The sequence below is a fragment of the Protobothrops mucrosquamatus genome, unplaced genomic scaffold (genome assembly GCF_001527695.2).
Source record: "Protobothrops mucrosquamatus isolate PMUCROS unplaced genomic scaffold, P.Mucros_1.0 scaffold1292, whole genome shotgun sequence".
Lineage (NCBI taxonomy): Eukaryota > Metazoa > Chordata > Lepidosauria > Squamata > Viperidae > Protobothrops > Protobothrops mucrosquamatus.
The window spans coordinates 456,083-483,312 of NW_015387495.1; the positions used below are offsets into that span (position 1 = coordinate 456,083).

Sequence of the window (27,230 nt, forward strand, 5' to 3'; positions counted from 1 at the left end):
GATTGTGAATAAAATCAGGCAAGCAGACTGATAGGAACAGCCAAGATGATGGGAAAGGAAAGGCCAATATATCACCGTGATGAAAAGAAAGGTATATAGCTAGCCTGTGACTTACAATCACAATTGAGTTCAATATTTCTGTTGCTAAGTGAGGCAGTTGCAAAGTGAGTTGCACCTCATTTTACAACCTTTTTTCCACAGTTGTTAAGCGAATCATTGCAGTTGTTACGTGAAATGAAATCATTAAGCAAATCTGACTTCCCCCATTAACTTTGCTTGTTGGAAGCCAGCTGGCAAGGTTACAAAGGGTGATCCCATGACCCCAGGACAGTACAACTGTCATAAATACATGCCAGTTTCCAAGCACCCGAATTTTGATTACGTGACCATGGGGATGCTGCAACAGTCATTAAGTGTGAAAAATGGTCATGAATCACTTTTTTCAGTGCTGTTGTGACTTCGAGCAGTCTCTAAACTAATGGTTGTAAGTTGAGGACTACCTGTAACTGGATGTATCAGCAGATCCAAGTGGGGAGGATTGATTGCTATTGGAATCGCTCAGGATGGCTGCCTCATTATCATACCAAACTGCCATTGATGTGTCTTAATACTAGCAAACATCGCTTCATTCTGATACTTTTCCTGTAGAAAGTTGTATAGAACATCTGCCATGGACTGTCTTCAACCCTAATAATTATTACATGTTGTAATGTCATAACTTCAAATCTGTGAATTATAACTGAGATCATGTTCCTAATATGTATTTTGTAGGTTTTCTGTCTTTATATTTGCAAATATATTACAGTTTTGAAAAGTCCTGCTGGCTTTGAATTTGTACACATAATAATGTTGAAAGCTGGCTTTAACTCATTTGCCTATTTTTCATTGGTAACACAGTTTATTCAGATAATTTTATATAACAGTACAGTATGTCACAACAATATATCTAGGTTAAGATATTTCTCATAGCTCTTAAAGGTAGCCATTTAATAAATCAATGTAGAAAGCAGAAAAAACACGCTACCTCATAACATGTGGATTGTTAAGCTAAATTTATCCTATGCTTCAATAGATCTCTCTGTTCTAATGCCTCAGTCCCTTCATTGCTGCATCAAAATCAGACATAGATGATCAATAAAGGATTATTTCTGCCATGTGATGAAGGGCTCCTTAAGATGGGATTGGGTAGCCTACTGGCTGCTGTATTCACAGCAGGGTAGCCTACTGGCTGCTGTATTTGACCTGTAACCTCACCTACCCACAGGGTATCTATGGTGACAAAAACTAAAGTTGCTAAGTAATTCCATTCCCAATGGGATAAATTAATTTCTTTCTTACTCAAGACACAGACCTACTTGAAATCAAGCAAAAGCATGCACAAAGGCAATCCATTTGATTTTACTGCTATGATGGTTGAAATGTGATCTGCAGAATGATGGGATCCATCTTTACAAGGTGCTAAAAGCAGAGTTGAGTTTTGTGAGACTTTATTGCAGCTGCTTGTAAGTGAAATATGGCAACTAGCGTTACACCTGTTAAGAACAAAGTGAATTGTGTACTATTTGCCTGCTAAATCATTATACAATATAATGATCTAGCTGGCAGACAATGATCCATAGGGAAAATAGAGGCCTTTTTAGTCAAGCATTAATCGCCACCATTTAAAACCAAGAATCTTTTCTTATGGTGGCACAAAAGGAAAATTAAAATGTATACAGTGCATTCAGAAAGTATTCAGACCCCCTTCACTTTTGTCAGGTTTGTCATGCTGCAGCTACAGTTGTTGAAATTACACTCAGTACTCCATAAGGACAAAGTGAAAACAGAATTTTAGAAATGTCTGTACATTTATTAAAGAGAAAAAACTGAAATATCACATTAGCGTAAGTATTTAGACCAGAGATGTCAAACTCAATTTCATTGAGGGCCGCATCAGCATTGTGGTTGTGGTGTGTGTGGCCAAGGTGGGTGAATAATATTGCATACCTGGTGACTGTTTGATGATAACCTCTTTTCCTATGACTCCAGGGTGGGTGCGGCCTACTGGGTGGGCGTGGATGAAGTGGGTGTGGCCTACTAGGTGGGCATGGCCAGCTCTACATCTTTCGTGTCAAGGGTGCCTGTGGGGGCCTGGGCAGGAGTGGGACAGATCTGAGGGTCTCTGGCAGAAGGGGGTGGGACCGGGGCAAGCGCCAAGGCATGCTCCATTTCTTCATTCCTCACAAAGGGTGATACCTCCCCAGCATGCACCCAGGGGGCGGGCCAACAAGGCAGGGGCTGGTTCCTCGCTGTTTCTAGACGGCCTTGTGGAGCTAAGACTGAATGCGTTTCAGCATAGATGGCCACCACAAAATTGTGCATTGGCCTCCGGCCAGCCTGGGCCAGGCCCAAGGCAGTGGGGGCCGTTCCCTCACTGTTTCCAGGATGGCTTTGCGGGCCACATGAAACCACTTCGCGGGCCACATCCAGCCCCCGGGCCTTGTGTTTGACATGTCTGATTTAGACCTTTTGCAACAACATGTGAAATTTAGTTTAGGAGTCTCACATTTCTCTTGATCGTTGCTGACATGTTTTTACACTTTGATTGGAATCCACCTGTGGTCAATTAAATTGATTGGCCATGATTTGGAAAGGCACACACCTCTCTGTAGAAAGCCTCACAGCTGACAATGCATACTGTAGCAGAGCAAAAGCCATGAGGCCAAAGAAACTGCTTGCAGAGTTCAGAGATAGGATTATTGCAAAGCACAGATCTGGAGATGGCTACAGTAAAAGTTCTGCTGCAGTGAAGGTTCCTAAGAGCATAGCTGCCTCCATAAATTTCAAATGGAAGAAGTTTAACACAACCAGGACTCTTCCAAGAGCTGATTGGCCAGTCAAACTGAGCAATTGGGAAGAAGGGCCTTAATAAGAGAGGTGACCAAGAACCCGATGGTCACTCTGACTGAACTCCAGAGATCTTGTGTGGAGATGGGACAGAGTTCCAGAAGGACAACAATCACTGCAGCCCTCCACCAATCTGGGTTTATGGCAGAGTGGCTAGACAGAAGCCTCTCCTAGTGCAAAACACATGAAAGCCTGCTTGGAGTTTGCCAAAAAGGCACCTAAAGGACTCTCAGACTGAGGAACAAGATTTTCTGGTCTGATGAAACCAAGATTGAACTGTTTGGCCTCAATTCTAAACATTAGGTCTGGAGCAGTGGTTCTCAACCTTTTTAATGCAGCGACCCCAACCGGTCGTAAGTCGAGGACTAAACCGGTCGTAGGTCAAGGACTACCCAACCGGTCGTAAGTCGAGGACTTTCCCTGCCTGGGAGCGCCGCGCATGCGTGGTTCCACCCCCTGCGCCGGGGCCGAGGCGTAGCTGGCAAGCGGCAGAGACGGAGCAGGCCGACCACCAGCTGGCCCAGCTCAAGGGAGGTAAGCACCCGCCGGAAAAGGGAAAAAAAATGGCGGACAAAAAAAATGGCGGACAGCCTTGTTTGGCGACCCCCGTGAAATGGTCGATCGACCCCAAATGGGGTCCCGACCCACAGGTTGAGAACCACTGGTCTGGAGGAAACCAGCCACCGCTCATCACCTGCCCAATATCATCCCAACAGTGAAGCATGGTGGTGGCAGCATCATGCTGTGGGGTGTTTTTCAGCAGCAGGGAGTGGGAGACTGGTCAGGGTTGAGGGAAAGCTGAATGTAGCAAAATAAAGAGATATCCTCAATGGAAATCTGTTCCACAGTGCTCAGGACCTCAGACTGGGCCAAAGGTTTACTTTCCAACATGACAACTATCCTAAGCACACACCCAAAATGACCCAGGAGTGGCTTAGGGACAACCCTGTGAATGTCCTAGAGTGGCTCAGGCAGAATCCTGATTTGAACCCTATTGAACATCTCTGGAAGGATCGGAAAGTGGCTGTCCACCAATGGTCACCATTTACCCTGACTGAGCTTGAAAGGATTTGCAAGGAAGAATGGCAGAACATCCCCCAATCCAGGTGTGCAAAGCTTATCATGTCATACTCAAGAAGACTCGAGGCTGCCAAAGGTGCTTCAACAAAGTACTGAGTGAAGGTCTGAATACTTATGCCAATGTGATATTTCAGGTTTTTTTTCTTTTTAATATATTTACAGACATTTCTAAAATTCTCTTTTCCCTTTGTCCTTATGGGGTACTGAATTTCAACAACTGTAAAATCAGGCTGTAGCATAAATTTTTTTGACAAAAGTGAAGGGGATATGAATACTTTCTGAATGCACTGTATATAGGGATCAAATATATATGCTCTTCACTCCTCTCTGCCCTCTCCCTTTTCATTCTACCTCCTTCCTCCCAGCCTCCTCCCTCAGAACTTGGCTAAGAAAATCCAAAGCAGCAAATTCCCTTCTACAAAGCCACTCTGTTCAGCACAGAAATCTTTCTACGAGGTTGCATTTTTTGACAGTGATTCAGCGGCACGTGAGTGGAAAAGCCTGGAGCCATAGCTATTAGCTAGGCCTAAAAACTCAGTTGCTGTCACACAGTTGTCTCAGCCAGACCAAAAGCATCCAAGTCAGGCCACAGCCAGTTTTTTTTGGGGGGGGGGGCTCTGAACTACAGTTGATGATGGCTGTACCAGATGTGTTCTGCTCTAGAGCCCTAAAACTAGGAAGCATATTTGTTTTTCTTAGGTGATATCACCAGATTGACCAGGCCAGGAAATCGACTTCAAAGGAAGGCTAAAACTATTTTGATCAAGAATTGCTATAATAACAGAATCTTGCAAGTCTGATTGTGCTGTATGTGCTCCCCCTTCAATATACTCCTGTAAATTGGAGATGTGTCTGTTTAAGCCTTTTGCATTTTTTTTTGTGGATTTGAGATTTCTTCCCCCCCCCCCCCCCGTTGTTGTTCCGGTAATGAATTGTGCACGTTTCCATCAAAGTCACCTTCCTCCCTGCTTATAGAATGCTTGGAACACATAGCTAGCAATAAGGAGAAGGAACCACTGAGAATTATCAACCTGAAATTGATTTTCAAGATCCTGCTATAAGGGATAATTTAATTCCAAATTCAGCAGTTTAATAAAATAATATTTTCAATAGGACAATGCATGCATGTAAGTACTAGCTTATTTATAAGTGTCTTTAATGTGGAAAGTATCCAGTGGATGTGATTCATTGAGTGACCAACAGGAAGCCTACAAGTTGCATTTTAGACCACAAATAGATTCCAAGTAGTCACCAAGGATTTTACTAAAACTAAAGCAAATTGTGGTTTTAAAAAATTGGCCTTGTACTTACACTTGAGAAAATGTCATGCAGATTCTCTAACGTACAAAATAGCTTCTGCTACTAGCTTAGACAGGAGTAGATGTAACCCAAGAATTAGATGTACTGGTTTTAAAGTAGTCTTTTCCTCCTTAAATCAACCCTGTCTCATATCAAGGTGTCTAAAATCTGTAATGCTTTGTCATCTGTGTATTCTCTTGGAAGCAACTTTAGATGGCCTGCTTTTGGTGGGGAGGGAAGAAGTGTATTTGGGGATTGTTGACAAGTGTTCACATGATCCCTACTCAGCTCATTAGCTAGCCTCTGTGCAGCCCTTTGTCTTCTGTTGTGTGCCCTCTGGACAACCTCTTGGTTTCCTGAGTTCCTTACATACATATCACCTTTCTTCACTTTGGAAACCACTTTCTCACCAATGTATCAGCAAGGAGAGCAAAGCAGTTATTTTTGAATGTTGACAACTATACTAAGCATCGTTGGCAATGCATAGGAGCAACCTGCAGCACCAAGACTTAATCAGATGAAGTAAGCCAGAACTGATAGTCCAAGCATAATACTAAGGGTAAATTTTGGAAATCGCAAATTGCAGTGAAAATGAACTATTGCTCAGTTATAGGTATATATTTTGCGTCTATGTCAGCCACGTTCAATATGTGATATTTCCTATCATGAATGAAGGGGCTGGAAATGATTCCTGCATAAAACTGGAGAATCACTTCAGTTAAAGTAGACAGTGGTTGGGTTCACATCTTGTGTTATAGTTGGATTTCAACAATAATTTGCTGGGGTTCACATATTGCATTAAATCATCATAACTGTGGTTGACAAATCAGAAGGCTAGATTCACACAACACTAAGCCAAACCCAAACCACCTTTTGGCTTGGTGGAATGTGCGCATTGAAACATTACTACCCTAGCTGGACCAAAGATTTAGTTTTCAATAAAACAGCTATATATGGAAAATGTATTTCTAAGAGGGAATGCTGAGTCAGTTTTTTACTGTTTTTAACAGCGCATGGAAAATTTGTCAGGCTTAAGACACACACACGTACAAAAAAATCCTCTTCTATATCCAGTAAAAATAGCAAAGTTCTGTGGTATATTGAAGACTAACCAATATATTGTGGCAGCATATTTGAAAAGCAGACTCTGACTTCATGAAAGCTGAAATGGTGTTTATGATGCCAAAAGTCTCTGTTTTTGCTGCCTGCAATAAGTTCACATAACTGCTCTTCTGGAATGTAGGCCTAATTAAACTGGTTAGAAACATGTGTCTGAAAAACATTAGGCTTAGCACGTTGAACAGTTTAATAGTGGAATTTGTCACTATAGGATTTTGTGAGTTCCTATTGATGAAACTAAAAACTTACAATATTATAATATGTCTTTATTTTCTACAAAAGCACTACCACAGTGATCTGTAGTTCTGCTTCTGAAACCTATAATTTCATTTTAAAACCTCTCTCCCTTACAATTGCAAGTGAAAATGATAGAAAAGCTAAAAGTGGATGGCTTTGGTAAATTAAGCCCCCACACCCGCCCCCCCCCAAAAGTCTGGCCAGAGACGCTAAAGAAGAAGCCTCGACTGTTAACCTTCATTTACAGCAGAGAAGTAAGGGGAAGAGCTTTTATCTCAAACAATTCTAAGTATTATGCAATATACAGCATTTCTATGTTGACATGTCCTGTACCCTGTGATTGGATTGTTTTGGCAGTTTCCGGGTATGAATTGTCATGCTTTTTATGGATTAGGTGTGGTATACCTGATTAGCTTCTACTTATATGGTCTTCAGTCTGTGGTTAGTGGTTAATCCGTTAGCGGTTAATGTGTGGAAAGACTGATCCACATAACCTCCTTACTGTGGTTCAAAGATGCCCCACTTACCATTTGCTAAGGAAATGTCTATTTTTCAGGCATTCTGTTGTTGAGACAAGCCAAAGCTGATCCAAATCTGTATGGAGAATCCATGCCCTGTGGAGAAGGAGGCTTGAGATAATATGATTATGATTGGGGCCAGTGATCTGCTGAACTACAGATGGCCCACTGGACCTGCTGTGAACCACCTCTTTCCATCAGGTCACTGGGCTTGGATGTTCTGCAGTACTATTTTGGCTGCAAGGGAGTCTTGAAATGCAGCTGCCTTCCTCCCCCGACCTTTTAAAGCTGGTGATTGGTTACTTGATTTAGAGCAATATTTCTCCAACTTGGCAATCTCATACTTCAATTCTCAGAATTCATGCCGGATGGAGAGTTCTGGGAGTTTTAAGTCCACACATCTTAAAGTTGCCAAGTTTGAGAAAAAACAATTTAGAGGGTGCTGAAGTCCTGAAATTGACCGGCCTATCCCTAATTTAATGTCTGTAATTGAAAGGATGGTTGAAAGGGTTCCCCTCTTTAACTTATGTAGCCTGAGCAATTGGGAATTCTCTTCTCAATGGCCTTGGTTTTTCAGTTCCTCTACACATGGAATGTTCTTTTTAAAAAATCAATTCCATCATGGAAAGTTTCCTGGTATGGATATGGCCTAAGCATACAGCAGAAAGCTCATATATAGGATCCAGCATTTCTGAACTCCGGACATACAGAAAAAACTAGTTATTTCATGCCACCTAGTGGTCAATAGATAAATAGATAAATTATCAGTAGTTTTGAAGCAGGTGTGTGTGTGTGTGTGTGTGTGCGTGCGTGCGTGCGTGCGTGCGTGCGTGCGTGTGTGTGTAAAAAGATTTCCCCTGTACAGTCCTGTCTGACTCTTAGGGGGCAGTGCTCATCTTCGTTTTTTAGCTGAAGGAGCCAGCATTGTCTAAAGGTGTTTCAGTGGTCATGTGGCTGGCATGACTATACCTTGAATGGAACGTTGTTACCCTCCCACTGAAATGTACCTATTTATCTACCTGTATTTGCATGCTTTCATACTGCTAGGTTGGCAGGAGCTGGGGCAAGAACAGGAGCTCACCCTGTCACAAGGTACTTGGGTCTCGAACTGCCAACCTTCTAGTTGACAAGTGCAGAGACTTAACCACTAGGCCACCGTGTACCTGACAGCATTTTACAGCTTCAATACATTTACTCAGGCCTAACTCCCTATTTTCAACTCCAGGTCCAAGGATCCTTACACAGAGACAGCATCTGAGCTGTGCAAATACTGGCAGCCACAACTGTGCAGTTAACACAGAGAAACTATAGTAATTTATCCATTGTTAGGATGATAGGTCAACAGACCTTGGGGAAACAAGGTTAAGGGAAAAATGATTAGCTGAAGTACTTTGCAGGGATCATCTGAAATATGTTCTGTATGGCAGTTGATGACAGCTTTTCACGCAGTTGGTGGCATTCAGATTTCAGCCAGGGAAAACTGCCAGTCACTGCCCTTACAATGTTGCACAGCAAGATTTGGTTTCATCTTGGATCAGTGTTTTGCTATTTTATGATCTGAGTGGCTGAGTTTATAAATCAAATAATATTACTGGAATGCAAAGCCAAAAAAAAAGTTTCTATTATGAACCATAGGTGGGCTGAGACAGATTTCAGCAGTGGTAAATCTCATCAGTGTTTTATGTTGTTCAGTTCCAAGGCCCACTGTAACCAGGTACAACATTTAGCTTAAAATAAATAAGATGCCTTTGAGTGAATTCCGAGCTTAACAATTGGTTTTCAGCAGCTGAGCTGAACTGAGATCACAATCCTTTCACACAAAAAGCCAATTTTTTGTTAATTCAAGCTTTCTCAATTGATAGTTTAGATGAAACAAACAACAACAAGCTGGCTTAGTTGTTGGAACTGTTAGGCAGTTTAAAACCAGGAATTACAGGTAGTCCTTGACATAACAACCATCCATTTAATGACCATTCAAAGTTACAACAGCATTGAAAAAAATGACTTTTTACCTATTCTCATACTTATCACCATTGCAGCATCTCCACAGTCATGTGATCAAATTTCGGGTGCTTGGGATATATTTATGATGGTTGCAGTGTCCCAGGATCCTGGGGTTGTCATTTGTAATCTTCCTAAGGGGCTTCTGATAAGTAAAGTTAATGGGGGAAGCCAGATTTGCTTAATGACCACAGGATTCATTTAACCACTGTAGTGATTTGGTTAACAACCATGACAGAAAGGTCGTAAAATGGGACATGATTCACTTAAAAACTATTTTGTTTAGCAATGGAAATTTTGGGCTCAGTTGTGGTTGTAAGTTGAGGACTACCTGTTATTATTATCAGGAGATTCCAAGCTGATTTCAGGCCATGCCTGCTACCATGTTTCCCCGAAAATAAACCACATCCCCCCCCCCAAAAAAGACCTGCCTTAATTTGTGGGGGTAGGCCTAATATGTCCTACTCCAAAAATAAGCCCTAATTAGGATCCCGCCCACTCTGTCCCACCTGGGTGCCACAATGGGGCAGGAGACCACGTGGCACATCGCGCCACTTCCGCCACAATGAGGCGAGGCAGGTGGGGGAGGGGTGGAGCTGCGCCCTGCACCCGCTTCCTTCAGGCCCCCCCCCCCAGCCAGGCCATTCCTTGCTCTCTTTCACTCCCCTCCCGAGCCGGACTGCCATGCTACCGCATGGAGGCTGGGTAGGGTAGACCTGGTCCCCCTCTGCCATTTCGGAGCCGGGGGGAGTGACGGCGAAAGGCTCCGCTGCTGCTGTGTGCCGCTGCAGGGGCTTTCTTCATGCTCCACCCTGTAGATCACCTGCCTGGCGGCAGCCGCCACTTCTTTCTCTGCCAACTCTCCCGTGGCTTGGCAGCCCCATTTCCTGCCGCTTCTCCTCCCGGCGCTGCTATAGAGCTTGGCCCACCATCACCCAGTTCCTCCCTCTTCCCGAAAGCAAAAAAAAAATCTTCACTAACCTGCTTTCCAGCTCTGGTGCGTTTCTCTCCTGCTGCAGGGAAACGGAGTTCGTGAGACTAAAAAAAGTTCAGTCAGACCTTCCAACTTCTTGCGAAAAAAAAAAAGTTGGAAGGTCATGATAGCAGTGTTCCAATATCTCAGGGGCTGCCACAAAGAAGAGGGAGTCAAGCTATTCTCCAAAGCGCCTGAAGGCAGGACAAGAAGCAACGGATGGAAACTAATCAAGGAGAGAAGCAACCTAGAACTAAGGAGAAGCTTCCTGACAGTTAGAACAATTAACCAGTGGAACAACCTGCCTCCAGAAGCGGTGAATGCTCCAACACTGGAAGTTTTTAAGAAGAGACTGGTCAGCCATTCGTCTGAAATGGTATAGGGCAGTGGTGGCGAACCTATGGCACGCGTGCCAGAGGCGGCACTCAGAGCCCTCTCTGTGGGCACGCGCGCTGTTGCCCCAGCAGAGTTTGTCAGAGTAGCGAACACGTGGCGTTTGGAAGCGACAGGGCAGGAAGTGAGTGAGCAAGCAGTGTTAGATGACGAGGGACGCCCCCGCCACCCTGGTACCGGCCTGCTCATCCAGTCTGCTGTGAACACTGCAGCCACGCCCACCCAGTGCCCCCCCCCGAGGGCACCACAATGCTGATGCAGCCCTGGCACTTTGCGATAAATAAGTGGGTTTTGGGTTGCAGTTTGGGCACTCGGTCTCTAAAAGGTTCACCATCACTGGTATAGGGTTTCTTGCCTGAACAGGGGGTTGGACTAGATGACCTCCAATGTCCCTTCCAAGATCATCATCATCATCATCATCATCATCATCATCATCATCATCATCATCATCATCATTATTATTATTATTATTATTATTATTATTGGTCTGACTGAAAATATAAGACACCACCTGAAAGTAAGACCTAATGCCTCTTTTGGAGGCAAAAATAATATAAGACCGGGTCTTACTTTCAGGGAAACACGGTAGGTACAACTGAGATTGTTAATAGCTTAGTTTCTTATGAAAACTCAGTAAATTGTGGTTTTAACAAACCTTGGTTAAGCAAATAAGACATGATAAGCCAGTCCTAGTGTGGAAATGAGTGCAGTCTTGCTTGGTCTCAGCCCTAGTGTGATTATCCTGATAGGCTTTGAATAAAAGGTATCTTCTTTCCTGCTTTTCACCTCTTCCCTTTACTGAAATCAAACCCTCTCCTACCTCCCACCCCAAACCCCACAATAGCCTGAAGATTTTATGTACAAAGAGTCTGAATGCAAAATATTTTCATCCGAGTCAAGTCTCAGTGTGTTTAGCTTCATTATGGATGAAGAGACCTGAGTTTTAATAGCAAATCCATTTGACAAGAAAAGCTATTAACCTCTGTTTCTTGTATCAGTATTCTTACAGCAGCACATTTTAGTTAAAGTAATCTTCTTTGTCCTGGAGGCTGCTTGCAGATAATGCAGACATTATCCTTATCTCTGAAATAAATAGAACAAGGTGGCATTTCAAATATTGTTGCAAGCTTGAAAGAGTCTATAATCAAAAGAACTGCAAAAAGGAAACAGCAGTAAAGGGCAAAAGGCTTTTGGTTAGCAGCATGCAACAGAAACTCTCCCTAGGATTAATAACCCCAGGTTTTGCTTGTGAGAATAGCTGCCAAGTACTATAAGGGGAAAGAAGAAGAGTGAGATTCATGATTATGTTATTTGTAGTCTGCTTTGGAATGGTTGGATTCATCACTGGCACTACATCTTTCCAATTTCTTTTGTCTCTTTGTATTTCAGTGATCAGAGCAAAGGCTGTCTCTGAAAAAGAGGTGGACTCTGGGAATGACATCTATGGAAACCCCATCAAACACATCCAGTATGAGATCAAACAGATAAAGGTAACAAACAGCTACAGTATATGAAATCCATAGCTTTGGCTATTTGTATACAGGCAGTCCCTAGGTTAAGAATGACTTCTGTTCCTAATGCCATCTTTAACTCAAATTTGTATGGAAGTTGGAACTTGTACTTACAAATGGACAGCCTGTTCCTTAAAAAAGTGGATGACATTGTCCTTCCTTGAACTGATGAACTGCTGAAGCTGCAAAATGCTTTCAAGAACTGCTGAAAAAGGCTGAAAACAGGCTTATATATTAAAAATGTACAGCTTCAGTGGTTCCTGAAAGCATTGTACGGCTTCAGCATTTCATCAGCTCAAGGAACGAGAACACTGACTGCCATTTTTAGCAATAGGCAGCCTGTTGGTATTTGAAGATAGTCCTTACTTTCTGAACCTGGGGGCTGCCTGTGTATCTGCCTTGTACATACACACAAAGAAGAGCAACAGCAATTCAGAGTGAAACTGCAGAGAACCTATAAACCAGTTGTGTTAGTGCTAGACATTTTCTGTGTTTTGTTTTCATGTCAGATTTCCAGCTGCCTTGTTTAGAACTATTAAAATATTTTTAATTTACCAGTTGGGAATATGTAGACTAACGAAAGAATAAGAAAAAGGAAGGGGAAGAAAAGCCTTCTAGTCTTAGCTGATAGTGTAAAAACATTGAAAAACCCCTCAAAAGCAAAGAAATCAAGAGTGGATCTAACTCTAGCATAGGCTAGAGTTAGATCCAATTGGCATTCTATTCCTACACTGATTTAATGAAAGAAGAGCAAAAGAGCTATCATTCTGTATCCTAGAACTAGTATGGAAGAAGCAGCCTTTAAGAGCAGTTTTGGTTTCCTGTTTCTGGAATTTCTTTGGAATTGACCTATTAATGTTTGATTTCCCTGCATGTCATCTGTAAAAGCTTCTCCCTCTGCTGGAGAAGCTGTTGGAAACAAATGCTCCTTTTCCATACATTAAGGCTCTACTCTAAAATAACTTGATCTTAGATCTCAGTACAACATCCCATTTGCCAGATTCATTAATGATCTATTTTATGGTTTTTTTTAAAAAAAATATCCCTAAACATAAAGTTAACATTTGTCAAATGAAAATCAGTTGGATATAAGATCACATGCCGAATGATAGAATTCACACACATTAACCATAACTTTAGTTTCTAAATCACAATGTATGGCTTGACACAATCTCTGAATCCCCTTGTTGTAATAATGGTTAATGGATGGCCTTTTAAAAATAAATAGGTGGTAGCACTTTATTGGCATAGTGATTGATAGAGAAATCAATCAATCAATCAATCAATCAATCAATCAATCAAGAGGGAAAATCGATAGGAAAAATATACATGCCTGTCAAAGGATTAAAGAAAATTGTGAAAACATTGGTCCCTGTATTTTGACTGTGTTTGGGAAAGAACTTGGAATAACATTGGAAACACTGGAATTTGCTTCCCCATCTTGATATTCTCCAAATGTGCTAGATCGCCACTCCTACAGTTTCTAACTAGGATTTCTGGAATGAGACCAGCACATCTGGAGGGTACCAGTTTGAAAAGGTTGCACTAGAAACATGTCTGACATGATGATTAGCAAGAGGAAGGGCTTGTGCACGTAAAGATTTCTAAAGGGTGTGCGCCATCTTACTTTTTTAAAAAAAAATATTAACTGGCATGGTTGTTACTCTTGGCCTCATTTGCTTCTTTCCTTTCAGATGTTTAAAGGGCCAGAACAGGACATTGAATTCATCTTCACAGCTCCCTCCTCAGCAGTGTGTGGAGTGACACTGGATGTTGGTGGCAAGAAGGAATATCTCATTGCGGGTAAAGAATAATAAATTTGCAAAGTCCAGAAAAGGAGTAAGAAATAGAAAGCCAATGAAATAGAGCTATGAAAGACAAAAAACAAACAAACCCAAATCTGCTTTTTACCAGTCCCGTATCACTCAAAATACCCAAAATATTTCTGACAATGAGCTTTGTACAAGAAATGAATCTTCAAATTTGGTGATCACATATCTTTGGCAACTTGGTACTAGAATCTTGTAGTGGTGTTTGACTGGCTGTTTCTTAGAAAATAAAGTGATAAACAGGATCCTTAGTCTGACTCTAATCCAGCTTCCTGCTCAATGCAAGATTCATAGTGAGAGGTCCTTGGTGCTCTCTGAGCTTGAGGTGTTTTTTTTTGCAGACATTTCATTACTCAAACTGAATAACATCATCAGGTATTAGGCACACGTTTAAAATCAAGCTAGGTCTTATTTTCAGGATAGGTCTTATTTTTGGGGAAACATGGTACTGAGGTTTGCTCTCAGTTTATATTCTAGTAGCTTGCCCTGTTAATGTTGGTGGGAGTGGTCTTGGAAGTTCTTTGGTTGGGCTGTTTAATGTTGGCTTGTTTGGCAGTTCCTTGATTGAGGTATTGTTTACTTGATAGTTGGTCTGATGTTAATCTCGGAGTTAATCTATGCTCATCTGGGTGCTGATTGCTGGTGGGGAGGTGTTTTGGTCTTTTTGTTCCCTTTTTGACTTGTTGATTATCTCTGTTGCACACCCTGTAGATATTGTTTATGGCTATCTGTTTATTGATGACTAATTTGTCAGGGTGCCAGGCTTCTAGAAGATTCATAGCACAGATTGTTATAATACAGTACATCCACAGTTGGGGACTGCTCAGCTTCATCTGAAATCTCAGCAGCTCTCTAAATTGCAAAATGTCTTCAAATGATTAGCTGGCTTCCCTAACAGTTTCCAACTATTATTTTTAGAAGAATAGAAGAATTCTGTTTCATCTGCCTCATGATAGCTCTTCAAACATGTGAAGTTTACTATCAGTTCCCATAATTTTCTCTTTTTCAGTCATAGCCATTGGTGAGGGCAGCAAGGGGTGGGAGACCGATGCAACACACAGCCTCATCTCATGATGCAAAATCTGTGGCATATGTGCTTGTTGGGACACCACAATATAACTCTGGAATTTATGTTGCAACCTCTCTCCACATGGATCATCATTTTGCCATGATCTGTTTGCCGCACATGCCTGTGATTACAGGCTAAACAAATTTACTTCTTTGAAATGTTTTTAATGAAATTTGCCTTTTAGTTCTCTTATCATCATATTATTCTTCTCTGTGCATATTCCAGTTTTTCAATCTCCTTAAAATAAGATGCCAGAAATAGAGAAAGGGATTTCATTTGTAGCCTAGTATGGAAGAGTATACCTATTATTTTTATACTTTTTGTTATGCACTGGGCTTAATTAAGAGCAGGTGCAGGGAGCTGCACCAGAACAGTCAGCAGACCATGTGGTCTGCCCGGTCAGACTTGCTGTCTGCAAGCAATGACTAGCATGCAATTTGAGCGGGAAAAGCCGTTGCAACGATTGGCTGGCGACGCCCCAGGGAGAATGAATAAAAAGGGCAGAGCCATTTTGTTGTTCTGTTTTACTTGAATAAAGAAATATCTGTTCATGAGCTCTGACTATTCAATGCCTACCGACGCGAAGAACAGAACACTTTTATTTTTCAATAAATGAATGTGAAATGGGCAAATTATACATTACAGCTCAAGCTTTCAAATTCATCCTTATTTATTTCCACAAATATATGCTGGTCCTGTAACTTTTAACAGGGCTTATAAGAAAAAAGTGGCTGATTGTTAGGGGGTGATCATTAAGCCAAAGTTAGATGGAGAGGCAAGACTGGAATTGATTGATTTGCCAATTTGCTTTGGGAAATAGTTATTTTATGATAGGCGATGCCCATTGTGGCAGCCATTTTGTGAATGTTCAGCTTACCCACAAAGACAGCCATTTTGTGAATGTGATCTGGAAATTCCAGAGGTGCCTACCAAGTGCTATCCCCCCATCCCCAATTGACTGGAAGCTGTGTAGGAGAGTGCAATTATTTAAAAATCAAAGTTTGTTTTAGCTCTCATTTTATTTACAATTTAGGTTTCCCAATCAAATTAAGAGGGTGGCCACTACATAAGTTAACTCTGGAATTAATCAGGAAAGTGTTCTCTGGCTTGCAGGCTGCTATTCATAATTGCTTTGTTCTCTCAGGGAAATCGGAGGGTAATGGCAGGATGCATATCACCCTGTGTGACTTCATTGTTCCTTGGGATTCCCTCAGTGCTACCCAAAAGAAGAGTCTCAACCAGCGGTATCAGATGGGCTGTGAATGCAAGGTAAATCCAAATTTATTTACTTGTTTGTTTGTTTATTTGATTTCTATAGCTGCCCATTTCAACAAGTGATTTTGGAGTGGCTTATATTATAAAATTATAATTATAAAAAACAATGAAAACAATATAAAATAAATATATATGGTTATTGAGTAGGACTATTGTCATGGATGTTAATACAGTCAAGAAACCGAGTCCTTACGTCACTCAGTACCTCAGGCCCAGGCACACAACCAAGTTGTGCTAACAGCCTAACTTGCTGGACCCAACTGGCAGGTGGAAATGACTGGGAGAAGACTGTTCTTTAACCCAGTCCCAAACCATGAAGAGCTTTAAAGGTGATAACCAACACCTGGAATTGTACCGGGAAGCACACTGGCAGCCAGTGTCACTCACATTGGCATTGTTAACGTCTGTCAAGCATCCAACACTTTTTACTACTCATGCAGTCACGTTCTGCATCATTTGAAGCTTCTGAATGCTGAAGGGCAGTCCCCTGTAAAAGCGCATTACAGCAATCAAGACAAGAGGTCATGAGGAATAAGCGACTATAAACAAAACCTCCCAATTCAGGCACAGGTGCAACTGTCTCACAACCCTAAGGTGTGCAAAGGTCCTTCTGGCCACAGTTGCTAGCTGCTCTTCTAGCAGGAGCCATAAGTCCCAGAAGATCCCCCCAGATTGTACACAGGCAATGCCACCAGGGCCAGTAGTGGGAAAACTTTTTTCTTCAGAAGGCCCAAATACCCAATGTCATTCAGTCTTGCTTGGATTGAGACAAAGCTGATTGCACTCCATCCCGACCCCTTACAGTCTCCATGCACTGGGAACAGGACATCCATGGCATCGTTCAGCAGCTCAGCATGAAGCTATAAAGCTGCCCAATCCCAATCCCTAATTATCACCTCACCTAGAGCCTCATGTAGATGTTAAATAGGAGAGAACTGAGCCTGGGGTACCCCCCAAAGTAGAGATTGGCTGAATACCTCCCCATCAACTCCGACTGGAATTGATCCAAGAAGAAGTAGAACCAGCTCAACACAGTACTGCCCCATCCAATTCACAAAGCCGGTCCAGAAGGATACCATGATCGATAATATTGAAAGCTGCTGATAGGTCAAGAAGAGCGAGGATGGTCACACTGCCCTAATCTGGTTCCTACCACAGGTCATCTAAGAGTGTAGTCAGTGTCATCTTAATCTTGTAACCTGGCCTGAACCCTTTCAACTTTGGACCTTCTGCGAGGAGGAGAATGGCTCCTGTTTGCTTTTTTGCTTTACCTTCTTGGAGGTGCTGGCAGAATAAAGTATTTATTCAGCTGAAGAACTCCCAACCCACCCCAATCCTCAAAGATCTGAGTGATGTATAACCTCAAAACAAAACAAAAAGGCCATGGTAATTAGTACCAAAAATCAGAATCAAATTCAGAAGGCAGACTAACATGAAACAAATTTAACTTGCTTTCAGAATTGCAAACAGGTAGGGTTCCCTGGACTACTACTGGTGAATGATGAACAGACTACTAGACAGAATTCCTGCTCTCTCTCATTCATACCAAATAGACAGACTCCATTCTGGCAAGGTATTGCCCAAGATTTTGTAGGCTCTTACAGTTGAATGAAATCTTGGAAGTCTTCTAGTCCAATACCCTATCCAAGGCTGTGTTATTCAGGGCTTTAAAACACTTTGATTTGGACCCAGAAGTCTACTGGTAACCAATGTAGGCACTTTAAAATGCTCATAATTCCATATTGATGGTATTGTCTTGCTAGTAATCTTGCATGCTAACCCATCAGATTGCTCAGATGTTTGGTCCAAAATGCTGCAATGCATGGAACTTGAATCCAATGCCAGCAGGGTTAATCGGATCTTCAATCATAATGGTAGGAAATCATGGAATATTGGTATTTTTTCTCTGCAGATTTCCCGCTGCCCCTTCATCCCCTGCTATGTCTCTGCTCAGGATGAGTGTCTGTGGACTGACTGGGTGACAGAGAAGAACATCAATGGGCGGCAGGCAAAACACTATGCCTGCATTAAGCGGAGTGATGGTTCCTGTGCGTGGTACCGTGGAGTGGCTCCCCCTAAACAGGAGTTCCTTGACATTGAGGATCCTTGAGTTCCTTTGGCACCAGCAGCATGGCCTGCAAGGAATTAGATCGGTCCACATTTGACATCTCTTCCTGGAAACAGCATGAAAATAAAATCTCATGGGCAGGCCAATAGTGGTGGGCGGAGAGTGCTAAGGAAAGGGATGTTGAGGCCATTCATACATTGCTTCTTCTGCTTCTTCTCCTGTGCTGTCTTCTTACTCTATGGATTTCAGCAGCAACATGTCAAAGTGTAATGGAGGAAGGCAGTATCAAAAGTATGATTGGCTGAGAGGTGTTGTCTCTGATTCTGGGTAGCAGGCCTACCAGGTTCTTATTGTCTTGAGAAGACATCCCTCCTTGTGAAGAAAGCATGTAAACCCTCTCTTTCCCACTCTCCCACCTTCTGCCTGGGTCAAAACCCCTCTTCTTTCCACATATGAAATTATTCCATACTTACTGCTTTAGAGTCATTCCTTTCTTTTAGCCACATCTACAGAGACACATGTGGTGGGCTGAGATTAAACATGCATTTGGGGGCTCCATGAAAAGTGGTGGTGGTGTCATCAGTCAGGGCATCCTTTTGCAGAGAGTTGTGTTATCTTCCAAGGACTAAGCAACCCTTTGAAAATTGACTATCAGAGGGAGACAGTATCTTCTTTCAGGGGCAAAAATTGAAAGTGGGGAGATTAATCATGTTACAAAATTAGTTAATATATATAGCCTGGAAGACATGCAAGAGATATATGCAGCTTTTAGCTTTGCATCTGGAGTTGTCAAAATTGAGTTCAAAAAAGGGTTTCAGGATATGGACTTACTCCATATACTTTATCCACCTTTTTCATATCCGTGCCATTAATGTAATTCTGATGTCACAGTCTCTCTTAAGCCACTTGTAAAGTTTGCTATTCCTACTAGGATATTGGAACTTTGTAGATCAAGGAATTGTCATTTTTCTCTTGCTCCTCCTCCTCCAAAGTTCCTGGCACAGAATGATTTTTTAATCAGACCAACACAGCTCCAAGCCCTCCGATTTGCTCGATGGAGAAACTAATTTTTGCCTCAAGAATTCTGCAGACGGCAAACATTTATGTTCTCTTCCCAAATATGTGATTAGGAGAGTTGGCCAGTGATACACACCTTTATAAACTGTGATTATAAATGCTCCTTTATAGTAATGACAAAACCCTCCACTATCTGAAAAGGAGCATTATTCAGTTCAGCCTTTCCATTCCCCCTTCTGAGCTAGTCCTTTCTTTCCTTGGTTTCCCCAAGCTCTGTGAGCCCCCCCCCCCTCCTTTGAGATTCTCAGACCTAGATCCGAAGGATACTTACACTTATTCTTAGCCAGGCCTGCCCCCTGTGGCCTTTTCATGCTGTTCATCAAGGTAGAATTTAAAGATGTCATACTGGGCCAGTCTGTTGATTTCAATATATTTTTAAAACAAGAAAAAGGAAAAAGAATCTGTTCAATCCAATATAAGACTCCTGTTTTACTTCCTGTACGGTTATATCCTATGTGACATTTACCTTTCTCTCTGTTGATACTTTTTGATTTTTAATTTTTTTTCAGTTTGTTTCAGCAATCAGTTGTATCATTCCTCTATTATGTTCTTTTAATGTCCTTGTTTAGCTGTTAGATTTGCACTTATTACTTTGTAAAGGGGTTCTGCGTTGGAAGCTTTTAACATACAGTGGGGAAGAATGTCAAAATGTATGGAGGACAATGTTCCTTCCTTCATCTTGGAATGCCAGCGGAAGCAGTATTCTGTTCCTGTCTTCTTCTCTGGCTTCTCCTGCAGCATGTGTAAGACTTTTACAGAGACTGGAGGGTAGCAGCAACACGTGACTGCTTCTTGCTAGCCAAACTGCAGCTCCCAGCCTGCCAGCAAGCAAACTAAGTTGGCCATTTAAGTAGCAGTGTGAAAAAACAATCCCTGCAAAAGATCTATTTATAGAAAAACAGTATAAAAGACTTCCCAATTGGCTTAATTTATAGCTGAGAGTTTTAGTGTCACGCATAACTTTCCCTGAAGCACCCATAACAGAACAGTTTCCCCTCCATGCCAGCAATTCAAAAATATTTAAAAAATAATAATAAAGAGTTTACATTATTTTCAAATCTTTGCTTAGTGAGTATGAAAAAATAAGTAACTTGCTGCCGTAATTTAAAGCTTTTTGGGGAGCAGCTGGGGTGGGAAGATTGTTTGGTGGGTAGAATAATATGGGGTGGGTTGTTTTTGTTGTTGTTGGATTCTGAAAGCTGAGATTTTCTTGTGCTGGGAACACATGAAAGTTGTTGAATAGACAAGCAGACTGGGCATGTCTCTGACGCTTTGTATAATTCGTATGTGGACACTTGAGTCTCCGGACAATAAACAGTATTATCAAAGAAAATGAAAACAGGCTCTTTTTGGGTGGCATACACTTTGTTTCTGCTGAGGGGCAACCAAAATTCCTGCAGGGCCTCTTAACCACTCAGAACATTTGAATGGAAGAATGCAGGCAAATCAATGGAGGATCCTCTTCCCCTCCATAGCCTCAGTGTCAATGGCTTTAAATTCCCCCCTCCCACCTGTTTTCAGTATTTCTCCCATGTTCTTGATGTTCCCTTCCCTATCCAAAGTTGGAGTTACCAGTTATCTGAGTGATGGCAATTAATAATCCACCAATGCTGTTTAATAGTACATAAACCTCTGTTGAAAGAAAAATCTTCATCAGGATCCAGTCCAAGCCGGGAATAAACAAAATGGAGACTGCTTTAGAAAGAAGGTTGTAGTTTATTGAAGCGCAGAACCACAAGACATATGGCTCTAGAACAGCTGACCACATGTTGCTGGGAGTAGTGGGTTTTTATATCTTCTTGGGCTTTTGTGTCTGGAGTTGTTCCTGTTCCTGCGGCTTTGTATTTCCTGTGTCATGTACTTTGACCTGAGTCTGAGTGTGCTCTTTTTGCATTCTGATGGTGGGTTAATCCTATTATGTTCTAAATGTCATGTTCTGCTTTCCTGGGGCTGTGGCTGATGGCTATGTCCTGTATTGGATGGGTGAGGGATTGCTGGTTCTAATTCTATCACTCTGCTATTGTTAGCTATCAATTTTGCTGCAAGGGATTTTGAAAGATCCTATCTTGAATGGGTTTCTGCAGGTAGTATTTGCTCATGAATGGGGCCTCAGTCTTTCTGAATAGGATTATCAAATCTGCATTTCTACAGAGCTGGCCTGCTTAGTTTCTGTTTGGGGCTATTAAGAAAAACTGGGCCTGCTTTTCTGCCTTTAAGATCCTTTGGGGAAATATAATATTCTGCCTTTTTAATGTTTCCTTCTCTGGGTGTGTGTGCTTCCCAGAGCTCCATACTGTGCACAACGCTCAGCCTTCCCTCAGTTTAGCACGACTGCAAAATTACAAAAGGGATCTCAGGAATTCTATTTATTCTTACTGGAACAATTTAAAATCAGTACAATATAAAATGCCCCATTTCCAAACAGCCAATTTGGTGTAGTGGTTAAAGTACCAGGTTAGAAACTGGGAAACCATGAGTCATAGGCCCATCTTAGGCAGAAGAATCCATTAGATCAGGGGTCTCCAACCTTTTTGTTTTGGCAGCCCAGTGGGAGAGGGAGGGGCAGGCGCCTTACGCACGCACGCACAAACATTGTGGCCACACATGCATGCACATGTACAAACAGGCTGCAAGCATGTGCACCACGCAAATGGGGCTGCGAGCATGCGTGCAAGGCTCTCAGCAACGGCGGCGCCTGTGTGAGGCTTGTGGCACCGCTGCTTCCAGGCTCGTTTTGATGCTACCACCAGCGCGAGGATCGCGATGCAGTCCACAGTGATACCACCCCCAGCATAAGGCTTGCGCTGCTGCCCCATGTGAGGCTCGCGCCGCGACCTGCAGCGTGACCTGAGGCTTGTGCTGTGGCCCGCAACGATGCCGCTCCCGATGCGAGGCTCATACCACCGCCCCCATGCAAGGATCACGCCGCGGCCCACAGTGATGCTGCTCCCGGAACGAGGATCGCGCCACTGCCCCTGCACAAGGATCACACCGTGGGCCACCTGCCACTTGCGGCACTGCCGCCATCCACGCAATACTAGCGGTGCTGCCGCTGCCCACACACTTGCAGCAACAGTGGCATGAGGGGAGGGTGAGCACGCACACGTGCACACTGCCCAACTATTCACACGGCCTCACAGGCACATCCCATAGGTTGGGGACCTCTGCATTAGATCTTTAAAGTGTTGAGAATTCACTACCTTTATTCACAACTCTAATTACCTTCTCCAGTACTCTTTTCTCCCTGGCATAAATATTTGAACCCTATTTAGCTCACCCCCATCTCATCAGCTCTCCCGATTCAGGTATGTGGGATTAAAATCGCACAAAGAATAAACTTTGGTTTCTAAGGACAACCATCCGTTGTGCCGTCTAAAATCCTGACGACGGATCCTCCAAGCACTGCTACGTGCACAACTCACCACGGGAAAATGCAACAATTCAATTTATTTAAAATAATTTAAAAATATTTAAATTTTTGTCATTCACATTTCATTTTATTGCAGCAGGCAATGGTCCCATCATGTTTTAAGATGGCCATCATCTTGCCAGTGCCAAAAAAGTCCACAATTACAGGCCTCAATGATTACCGTCCGGTTGCACTGACATCCACCATTATGAAATGCTTTGAGAAGCTGATAAAGGACATTATTGTATCTAGCTTCCCGCCAGCATTTGACCCGCTTCAGTTTGCCTACCGACCAAATCGCTCTACGGAGGATGCTATTCCGTTCTCCATCTGAGCTTGAAGCACTTAGAGGAAAGAAATACGTGCATTTGTTGTTTGTCGACTTCAGTTTGTTTAACACAATCATTCCCCAGCATCTAGTAGACAAACTGGGCCTTTTAGGCTTAAACACACCTCTCTGCAACTGGATTCTTGATTTTCTTACCAACAGGCCCAATATGTGCGAGTTGGAACAAATACCTCTAATACCATTTTCTTGAGCACAGGTTCTTCTCAGGGCTGCGTCCTAAGTCCGCTGCTGTTCACCCTGTTGACCCATGACTGTTATGCTAGATTTGCCACCAACCATATTGTGAAGTTCACAGATGATACAACAATAGTGGGCCTTATTCATGATGACAAGGTGGAAGCTTACCGCAAAGAGGTTAAGGGGTTGGTGAACCGGTGTAAGGAAAACAGCCTAGTTTTAAATAGTGGAAAAACCAAAGAGATCATTGGCGATTTCAGAAAAGGCAGGCATGGCCACGCTTCTCTGTGCATTAATGATTCACCTGTGGAGATGGTTACCAGCATCAAATTCCTGGGTGTGCAGCTAACGAGTAGGCTGGCTTGGTCGCTCACAGTGAGAAACTGGTGAAGCGGGCACAGCAGCGCCTGCATTTTCTGCGTCGCATGAGAAAAGCACATCTTCCTTCCCCTGTCCTGACCACTTTCTACAGGGGGATGATTGAGAGCATCCTGTCATACAACATCAGTCTGATTTGGAAACATCACTGCTTCAGACAGGAAGGCGGTGCAGAGAATGGTAAAGATGGCTGAAAAGATCATTGGCAGCTCCCTCCCTCCCATCCAGGACATAGCACAGAAGCATTGCTTGAGCAGGGTCCGTAAGATCATCTGGGACACTACGCATCCTCTTCACGACCTGTTTTCCTTGTTACCTTCTGGGAGGAGGCTTCGTGGTATCCGTAGCAGAACATCCAGATTCAGCCATAATTTCATTCCATACAGCATTAACCTTGTGAACTCTCAAGCTTCCTCCTTCCGTTATATATTCAAGATGGACAGTATTTAATATTTATTTGTTATGTATATGTAGGGGTATGGGTCTATACATATAGTATGTTTAGGTGTGTGTCATGTATGTGTTTCACTTGAGAGCGGGCAACTAAATTTCATTTTTGATGTGTGCTGTTGTGCCCACAGTAAAAAAAATGACAATAAAGGTTATCTTATCTTATCCTTCTTTGGCATCCCCTTTTTAATGATTCTATTCCCCTATTTCTTCGATATTAATGTAACTCTTGTCCCAAGGCGAGTTGTTCCGCCGCAAGTTGGCCACGGCAAGTTATCCTGCGGCGAGTTGGCCGTGGCGAATTGTCGTAGACCCGCTCAAAAGAGTCGGCCAGTCAGCACTTTCAGTCGAAAGAGTAGCAAAGCGAGGGGAAGAGGGACACAGCGGCCTCTGCTGCCTACCAGCAAAGCCAGCACTTCGCGGCTTCCTCGGGCCAAAGCCGACGGAGCCAGGCGGCACTGCCTTCCGGAAACATGCGAACGGGCAGATGCGCTGCCTTGCGTCAGAGCAGACGGGCTGGACTGGCTTTCGTTTCCCCGCCCCGTTAGGCGGCGGATTGGGCCTGGCTTCGCGGCCTAGCAGCTGCGCTCTCGCCTTGTCTTTGCGCTGCGTTGGACACGTGTTGTATATGCGCACACGCTGTAGGGAGCGCAGAGACCTGGTGAACAGCTCCGGATGGTGAGTGAAAGGTCGGAGTGAGAACGGAGAAAGAGCGCGGGGAGAGCGAGGAGAGGGTGGGTGGCGGTGCAACGGAGACGGCTTGGGCCACCGGGTGTTGGCTGCTCGCGGAGAGCGATCGCTCGGGAGTCCCCGAGTGCCTGGCTGCGTGACTCTTCCCCCGTTTCCCTTCTCTCCTTTTCGGCACCGCGGTTATTCCTGTGGAGCCCTTGTTCGGCTTCCTCTGGGCCGTGGCTGCTTGAACTGATGGCCCGGCGCCAGGGCGAGAGGCTTCTGTTCGAATCCCCGGCGAATCGGGGCCGTGCCGAGGAGGAGCCTCCGCTGTGAGCTCAGGCCCTGCTTGGACCTTCTCCGGAAGGCGACGCATGTAGGTGCCCTTGCACGAACGCCGGAGGCTCTGGAGCGCTTTGGAATTTCTGGGCTGGGGTAGAAAGGCATGTACGGTTGGGGGGGCTGCGCGTGCTTGCCCCAAACTGTAGGCACGAATTGTAGCAGATGGGGCCAATGCGCGCGCGCTCTTTGCAAAGGGAGGGAGATGGGGAAGGACGGAGGGCGAGAGGAGGAAAGGGTTCCTTTCTGTCTTCTCTTGAGGAAGAGATCGGAAGGTAGACGAAGCATTTTCTCCTTAGAACTGTGGAATTTCTGCTGCTCCTTGCAATACGCTGGGCTCTTTTTGGCCTGTTATCTGCCTCCCTCCCTCCCTCCCCGCCCTCTTTTCATCTCTGATCTCTGATAGAATACCTTTGTGAGGCTGCGCTTGAGAAGTTTGCTTCCAGGCACCCAGTGATATTCTCTTCTCCTGATGATTCAGTTCTGCTGACATGCACTCAGGTGCAAGAATGCACCAGCAGCTCTGCTCTTCCCATGCCGTTTCCTTAGCATCCTATACCTTGGGTGCCCTTGGCCGCCCGCTTAGATAGCTGCTACTTGCCAAAGGGTGAAATTTGTTTTGCATATGACACCTGGTGCCCTCCAAGTATGCTGTACTTAATTGCCCACTAGCCTGGAATTATGTGATGTAATCCAGCACTTGCGTGGGAGACTGTTTTTTGTTAGATAAGTGTGATCACTCTATGTTCTAATGGGAGAATAGGAAAAAAAGTGAATGGCAAATTTGAAGCAAGATAGGCTGAGGAAACTTTCTGAAACTGTTTATTTTAGGGAGGTGCTCATGTTCAGATAATAGTATGCTTTAATGTGTGTGTGATAGCATTTCATGTACACAGCCACCTAAATTTATATATATAAATATTTACCCCCTGGAAAAATACCTGGTTCCCAAAAAGACACATGATGCAAACCCCGTTTCCTTCAAAAACAGAGTATTTTATGAATTTTTCCCTCAGCAAGGCCTGTTATATTTATAAGAAAGATTCATCTATTCAGCCTGGCAGAATGTTTTAATCTTCTATTAGTAGGGACCCTTGGGGTTTCTTAATGGGAAGTAAAACTATTGCCAATCAAACTTCAAGGCAATCCAGGAAATAGTCAGATAATAATTGTGAGCCTTTTTTATTTATTTATGATATTTATACTCCTTGCTGTAGCTGCTAATTTGTCTGTCTAAAGACTAAGCAAATTTCACACCTCATTAAAGGTTGTAATGTGAATTGCATGTTCCAGAGCACAGTCATTTCAGAAAATAGAAACGCATCATTTAGAAGTTAATTTCCAGTTAGTTGCAAAGCAACATGAAAGCACATCTAGAGTCCTCATATGCAGCAAAAACTATTATATAATCTAATCCTTTGTTCGGTTTTTTGGGGAAAAAACCTGTTTACTGAGTACAGAATTTTGGATCCAGGACCTGTGAGATGCTAAAGGATACATTAAAAGGCTTAACAATATAAATAAAATGTTAGGCTTTTCAGAAATGTGAAAAAAAATTATTTTGTAATTTTTATCCTATCCTGCCTTTCAAATAAGTGTATTTCTAGTTTTTATCATGGGAATATTATTCCTGTATCTTAGTGGATAGTATATATTTATTGCTACACATTTCTATTTGAAATTATACAGTTGAGAAATCTTAATTTGTAGATGTGCTTTGAATTTACCCGATTGTTTATAGAGATTAGAAAATAAATCTGAAGATAGATTAGTTTTATATTTTTTAACAGAAACTTTGTTGTGGAAACCAGATTCATGTTGATCATGATTTCTAAAGCATCATAAAGTTCATGGCAATTATAATCCACATTCAGCATAGGAAGATGAGAGATATGGGAAGCAAAATAGAGGTAGAAGTAAAAAAACAAAGACTATCTGATTGTCGCAATAATATATTTTGAGGGTGGATTTTACAATGGCCCCGAGTATGGGCGCCCCTTAAATGGGGCAGGGGTGCTAAGAATCTCCCGGTCTGCTAGAAGCATGATAAACCCAAAACTACGATCAAAATCTAAGGGACTGGTTTGGACAAAACTCAGCAGCACTTTTTTGTGTGGCTGCTGA

General features: G+C 43.0%; 2 protein-coding genes across 2 annotated transcripts in view; both read left to right on the forward strand.

The window, feature by feature from the left end:
• TIMP2 (TIMP metallopeptidase inhibitor 2) overlaps positions 1 to 18,469 on the forward strand; it is a 31,355-nt gene extending 12,886 nt beyond the window's left edge. Inside the window, exons 2-5 of the mRNA XM_015821275.1 lie at positions 11,896 to 11,996; positions 13,712 to 13,820; positions 16,060 to 16,184; positions 18,103 to 18,469. Of these exons, the coding sequence (XP_015676761.1) occupies positions 11,896 to 11,996; positions 13,712 to 13,820; positions 16,060 to 16,184; positions 18,103 to 18,300 (533 nt within the window). The 3' untranslated portion in view covers positions 18,301 to 18,469. The remainder of the gene's footprint in view (positions 1 to 11,895; positions 11,997 to 13,711; positions 13,821 to 16,059; positions 16,185 to 18,102) is intronic.
• A 6,232-nt stretch (positions 18,470 to 24,701) lies between these two features.
• USP36 (ubiquitin specific peptidase 36) overlaps positions 24,702 to 27,230 on the forward strand; it is a 29,920-nt gene continuing 27,391 nt past the window's right edge. Inside the window, exon 1 of the mRNA XM_015821276.1 lies at positions 24,702 to 24,776. The gene's annotated coding sequence lies outside the window, so the exon portion shown is untranslated. The remainder of the gene's footprint in view (positions 24,777 to 27,230) is intronic.